Genomic DNA, 6,631 nt, shown 5'->3' with positions numbered 1-6,631 from the left:
ATATCTTTAATTTTTATCATTTAATAAATAATTTCTTTCAATTATGAAAATGGATAAGATGGCTTTATAATTAGTTTTAAGTCCCTTGAGGATATTTTTCATTGGGTAGATCTTACATAAGGGTGACTCCTCAGAAAAGTAAATATGGTTCTCTAATGTAGTACCAATTTTGCACCAAGTGTGTGAAAATATGATTGCATCAAATCCAATGTGATATGTGGCCCAAATTTTGGGCAAAAATTTGCATTGCACACCACACAAAAAGTCACACAATTCCGTGAAGAATTTTCTTCTAAGCTATGTGGTCTTATACCTCGGTGGCAGTTCGTCTTAGATCAAGATATCATTCCCCTGCCATGTTACATATGCATCTAAGACAAGATATAGATATAGACGCATAAAATGAGAGAGATGAGAGAATGAAGAGTAAGATAGAGGGAGAAGACAATAGGAGAGAGACAGAACATTCTGAATGGAGAAAGAGTGTTGATTGCATAAGTGAGAGATAGAGAGAGGGGAATAGGGAATGGCACATTCCGGACTGGTCCGCTCTAGCATGACCAAACAGATGATGGGCGGTGACGAATGAGGACAAAACAACAAGTTCGTTACGTTTCATATCCTGTCATGTTTTTGCCTCAGTTCATTGCGCTGCTCGTTTTGTTTGTGTCCCATCACTAGGCAGGGCCCTATCACACAAGAGATGAAAGGACATATAAACAATTACAAATTTTGTACGTTTAATTTAAACATTTTACTTCTATTTCCCTCTCTCTAGTGTAAACAAGGAAAGGACTGTACGTAAGCACGATACCTCCTAACATGAATGGCGACTCTAGAGGGATATCCCAGAAAGAATCGAGTGCTCGAGGGGAATCAGGTGCCCACCTCCGCTCAGGCGTCTTCGTAGGAGGTCAGTCTTTGTAGTCGAATGATGGAGGCTCGAAAGAGTGAAGTGAAAGAAGAAACACTGGAAAGGGAAACGCTAGAAGGAAGAGAGAACATTCCACACTTCATAAGGCCAAAGACTGTCGTTCATCCTCGTTGCAGGGGATATTTAAAAAAACAACGCTCTTAAATAGTTTAACCTACTAGGCATGGGGACTTACCAACCGGTAAGGCCCCACGTGGAGTCTTGACTCCAGCCGGTGGGGCGTATGCGTCATACGCAATACGTCACTCTCTCTCGATTATGAAAAATGCTGAGGGGGGAGCACAAAGGACGAGAGGAGAGAGAAGAAGTGGAACGGGGGGGGGGGTCTTGCTTAGTACCCTGGACGGGAGCTTGGTTCTCTTATAGTTGTGTTTTCCTAGTGCCTAGCAGGGCAGCTGGTCCCCTTGTATTGTGCACAAAAGAGCGGGGCACAGATCTACGAAGTAAACATTCTCCAAATTTGGTTTACTCATTTTCATGAGCAGCCCACAATCAGCTAACACTACTTGGGAAGTTTTGGTCCATGCTGAAATCAACATTTTGATTAGTGCCTCCTCCAAACAATCGGTCTCTCTCACTCTCTCTTTTGATATCTCTTCTTTTATTCTAAATAGAAAAAACCTTTATTTTCCCTTTGATTTTTATTTTTTTCCATAATTTAAAGTTTTGATACATGCCTATTGTGCACTTATTTATATCATCCTTCACTATATAAATGCATCATTCTCGTGATTATGATGCATGTCATCATTATTTTATAATGTTTTCACAATTACCATACCATTTCCACTAATTCATAATTTATACCTCATTTGAAGGTTAATTATAACAGATAATCAATAATCAAATAAGTACAATAACAGATAATTTTTCAAATAGATTCAAAAAAATTTAAGGATTTCTAATTAACAACCATGCCATTATTTATCTTACATATATTTTAGTTCTATTTACTTTCTATTTTATTCCTAGAAATCATGGCAAAGGAGTCTCATACTTCTCTATTTGCTAAATTTGATATGAATATGTTGTCAGTGAAAACTGATCAGGTGTTGTATTGACACTAACTAAGCAATAGGAACGTTTCATAGTTTGATGTCGGTGGTTTGAATCCCATCACTAAACACCTATTTCCTTAGGGATAAAGCTTCATGTCAAGCACGCGACTATTTATCAGTTAGACCATGTCAACGATATCTTCTTCAGAAAAAAATGCGTAACTGTATTGAGAGTATGGACCCGCGATGTCAAGAGAGAGAAAGATAAAGAAAGAGAGGGAGAGAGAAGAGTGAGAGATAGAAGGGACCGAGAGAGAGGGAAACAGAAAGAGAGCGAGACAGAAAGAGAGAGAGAGAGAGAGAGAGAGAGAGAGAAATGTAGAAAAAAGAAAGCGAGAGAAGAGAGCGGGAGGGAAAGAGAAAGAAAGAGGGGGAAATAGAAGAGGGAAAGAGAGAGAATGTGAAAGAAAGAGCGGGAGAGAGAGAATGTGAAAGAAAGAGCGGGAGAGAGAGAATGTGAAAGAAAGAGCGGAAAAGAGAAGACAGCCGGAGAGAGAGAAAGAGAGAGAGAATGTGAAAAAAGAGCAGAAAAGAGAAGAGAGCGGGAGAGAGAGAAAAAGAGAGAGAATGTGAAAGAGAAAGAGAAGAAAGAGAAGAGAGAGCAAAAGAGAGAGAGCGAGCAAAAGAGAGAGAGAAAGCAAAAGAGATAAGAGAGAGAGAAAGAAAGAAAGAGGGAGAGAGAATGAGATAGAGAGAAAAAGTGGGGAGATAGAGATATAGAAAGAGAAAGAGAAAGAGAAAAGAGAGAGAAAAGAGAGATATAGAATGAGAAAGAGATAGAGAGAGAAAAAGAGATATGTAGAAAGAGAAAGAAAGAGAAAGAAAGAGAAAGAGAAAAAAAGAGAAAGAGAAAAAAGAGAAAAAAGGAAGAGAAAGAAAGAGGGAGAAAGAATGAGACAAAGAGAGAGAGAAAGAAATAGGATGAGAGAATGAGATAGAGATAGAAAGAGAGAGACAGAGAAAGAGAAAAAAGAGAGAGCAAGGCAAAAAGATAAAGAGAAGGAAAGAGGGAGAACGAGAGAGATAGAGAAAGAGAAAGAAAGAGAGTTAAAGAAAGAGGGAAATAGAATAAGAGAAAGAATGAGAGAGATAGAGAAAGAAAGAGAGAGTTTGAGAAAGAGGGAGAAAGAGAAAGAGAAAGATAAAGAGAGAGATAGAGAAAGAGAAGGAAAGAGAGAGAGAGAGATAGAGAAGGAAAGAGAGAGTTTGAGAAAGAGGGAGAAAGAGAAAGAGAGAGATAGAGAAAGAGAAGGAAAGAGAGAGAGAGAGAGAGAGAGAAGGAAAGAGAGAGGTAGAGAAAGAGAAGGAAAGAGAGAGAGAGATAGAAAGAAAGAGAGATAGAGAAAGAGAAGGAAAGAGAGAGATAGAGAAAGAGAAGGAAAGAGAGAGAGAGAGAGAGAGAGAGAGAGAGAGAGAGAGAGAGAGAGAGAGAAAGAGAGAGAGAGAGAGAGAGAGAGAGAGAGAGAGAGAGAAAGAGAAAGAAAGAGAGAGAGAGAGAGAGAGAGAGATAGAAAGAAAGAGAGATAGAGAAAGAGAAGGAAAGAGAGAGATAGAAAAAGAGAAGGAAAGAGAGAGATAGAGAAAGAAAGAAAGAAAGATAGAGAAAGAGAAGGAAAGAGAGAGAGAGAGAGATATAGAGAAAGAGAAGGAAAGGGAGAGAGAGAGAAAGAGAAGGAAAGGGAGAGATAGAGAAAGAGAAGGAAAGAGAGAGATAGAGAGAGAGAGAGAACGAGCAAAAGAGAGACAAAGAAAGAGAAAGAGAAGAGAGAGAGAGAGAGAGAGAGAGAGAGGAGAGAGATAATAAGAGAGATAGAGAAAGAGAAAGAATGAGATAGAGAGAGAAAGAGGGGAGAGATATAATGAGAGAGATAGAGAAAGAGAAAGAATGAAATAGAGAGAGAAAGAGGGAGAGAGATAGAGAAGGATAAAGAATGAAATAGAGAGAGAAAGAGGGGAGAGATATAATGAGAGAGATAGAGAAAGAGAAAGAGAAAGAATGAAATAGAGAGAGAAAGAGGGGAGAGATATAATGAGAGAGATAGAGAAAGAGAAAGAGAAAGAATGAAATAGAGAGAGAAAGAGGGAGAGAGATAGAGAAGGATAAAGAATGAAATAGAGAGAGAAAGAGAGAGATAGAGAATGATGGAGATAGAGAAAGAGAAAGGGAGAGAAAGAGGGGAGAGAGATAAAGAGAGAGAAAGAGAATGAGAGAGATAGAGAATGAGAAGAGAGAGAGAGAGAGAGAGAAAGAAAGTATGAGAGAGAATGAGATAGAGAGAGAAAGAGGGAGAGAGAATGAGATAGAGAAAAAGAGAGAGAAAGAGGGAGAGAGAATGAGATAGAGAAAGAGAGAGAAAGAGAGGATGAGAGAGGAGCATTAAATATTTTTACCGAACAAAGAGAAGAACAGAAACGTGCCTGTGGAGTGTGGAGTGCGAAGAAGCTCGAATCCTCAGGGCCAAGAACGTGGAGGCCCCCACGCTCTCTCCCCCTCTCCCATGTGAGGGTACGAGGGAAAGCAACTGTCCACAAGTGGGGAAATAGAGAGAAGCACCAACACAGCGAGTCCCTTTCTTTATCCTCTCGGCATGTGCTCTCCTGCCCATCGCATGTGAAGAAAAAGACACCGTTTCATCCTCTTGTATCGCATCATATTCTCTCTCTCTCTCTAGCTATCGCACTAGGCTGATAATATCTTAGATTAAACCTCCGAGCCACCAATTAGCCATGGCGTGGAATGGAGTGGGGTATCGTTCCGTTTCCGCGGCGAGGTCAAGAAAGAATGACTGACGATACATTGGGCTTCCGTCCCGTTTTGTTTGAGCTTTGTGGAGTGTACTATCCTCGTTTCCAGCGTTGAACAACTGCTCTTTTTCGCTACTCGAGATATCACGTCCGGTCAAGGCCTCTCGGTCTGTGGATTCTGGCTTTGATGAGATCTCTCTCTCACTCACGCCACTGTGCCTTTGCCTTCTCAGATCTAAGCCGTTGAAATACTTTATTGCAAGACTGACTACGCCTGCTCTATTTATATCGACCGTCGTGCCAATTTAGCAGTCACCGGGCTTCTTCTTCTTTCAACCATGGCTTTGAGCAGGTCGGCGGTCCTCCTCCTGGCCCTGCTCTTAGCTTTCTTCTTGGCGGAGGCTGCGAACAAAGTCAGGAGTTCTCCTTCATATCTCTAAAGTTTTTATGCATCTTCTATGATGTTTTGTTGATGGGTTGGTTCTCAATGGCAATGTTCTTTCTTAGCAGGAGCTCTCTGGGGTGGCCGCGGTCACCGAAGGCCAGTACCATCTTGACAGGGTCTAATCTCTTTCTCTATCTCTCTGCAAAAGTTTGATTTTTTTCTGCTGCCCCGCTTGACCCTTCTATTGTCGGTGGCTGAATCTCCGGTGGGGCTTCCAGGCAGGAGGATATGGACAGGGAAGTTTGAAGACCTTCCGTAAGTTCTTCCCCTTTTTACTTGCCTCTGCCTCGATCTTGATTTCTATCTCTATCTCTACCTCTATATCCGAGATGAAAATGCAGTTCTTATCTCCATCTCCATCTCATGGTTCAACTCTCTTTTTTCTCTCTCTTACCCTACTCTTTCTTTGGTTGAAAACGTCAATATTTTCATAGGAGTAGAATAATACAAGGTGAAGTATAGACACATAACCTTCAGTAGTCTCATCTCTCTACATTCTCTTCTTCTTTGATTGAAAACGTCAATATTTTCGCAGGGCTCAAATAACAAATGACCTTCATATACTCTAATCTCTCTATACTCTCATTTTCTTTCGTTGAAAACGTCAGTATTTTCACAGGCCTAGAATAACGCGTGATCTTCAAATACTCTCGTCTCTCTATTCTCTCTTTTTCTTGAAAAGAGCTTTTATGGGTTCCTTAAAAGATACTCATTTTGCCCAGAGTTTGTCTCTTAAATCTAGGAGCTGTAGAAGACTCACTTATTTTTCTTCTGCGTACTATCTTTCCCACTTATACAGAATGCGGAGGAGAGTGCTCTCGGAGGTGCTTGCACACGCAATACAAGAAGCCCTGCCTCTTCTTCTGCAACAAGTGCTGCGCCAAGTGCCTCTGCGTGCCGCCCGGCTTCTATGGCAATAAGGGCGTCTGCCCCTGCTACAACAACTGGAAGACCAAGCGCGGTGGCCCGAAATGCCCTTGACTTTGCTCTTTTTTCATTTTCCCTCTCCTTGCTCATTCTCTCATTCTCTTTGAGAGAAGAGAGAGAAAGGTAGCGATAGAGAGAAGTTTTACTCTAGACTGTTTGTTGCGGTGGCCCGCCTATCTCAGGCTGCCTACCTAACTCGTGTATGTGTATTCACTTTGGTGAAACCTACGCTTATCTTATTGGTATTACACCTTATGTCGTGCCATTTAATGTATTCTCCATCTGCGCTAAAATAATGCCTACTGCCGTAGCCCTTACCGCAAGAGGGCCATCCCAAATCATTTTTGCATAAATATAAACAAAGGCCTGTCGGTGGCCCAGCAGCTACTATTAATCCATGTTGTCCAAGTATGTATCGATAAGAGGCTGGAAGAGATAGAATAATCATTGCGAGCAAGTTCCTATTATTGACTTGTATACTTTTCTGGTTCGTGTTGCTACATGCGAGAATCGTTTATATTC

General features: G+C 41.1%; 1 protein-coding gene across 2 annotated transcripts; it reads left to right on the top strand.

Moving 5' to 3' along the window:
• The first annotated feature begins 4,882 nt into the window (after positions 1 to 4,882).
• On the top strand, positions 4,883 to 6,362 carry LOC144704594 (gibberellin-regulated protein 6-like). 2 transcript variants are annotated; one of them, XM_078577071.1, is made up of 4 exons: positions 4,883 to 5,150; positions 5,248 to 5,298; positions 5,401 to 5,437; positions 5,982 to 6,362. In XM_078577071.1, exons 1-4 carry the CDS (start codon positions 5,076 to 5,078, stop codon positions 6,161 to 6,163), a joined length of 345 nt encoding a protein of 114 aa, XP_078433197.1. In that variant the 5' UTR covers positions 4,883 to 5,075; the 3' UTR covers positions 6,164 to 6,362. The 2 variants fall into 2 exon arrangements, with proteins under 2 accessions (XP_078433197.1, XP_078433196.1); XM_078577070.1 differs by having other exon boundaries at positions 5,245 to 5,298.
• Positions 6,363 to 6,631: the final 269 nt, after the last annotated feature.

This window comes from Wolffia australiana, chromosome 6, assembly GCF_029677425.1.
Source record: "Wolffia australiana isolate 7733 chromosome 6, ASM2967742v1".
NCBI classification, from domain to species: Eukaryota; Viridiplantae; Streptophyta; class Magnoliopsida; order Alismatales; family Araceae; genus Wolffia; species Wolffia australiana.
The sequence above is the reverse complement of the archived record's forward strand: the minus strand, read 5'-3'. Positions and strand labels throughout refer to the sequence as shown.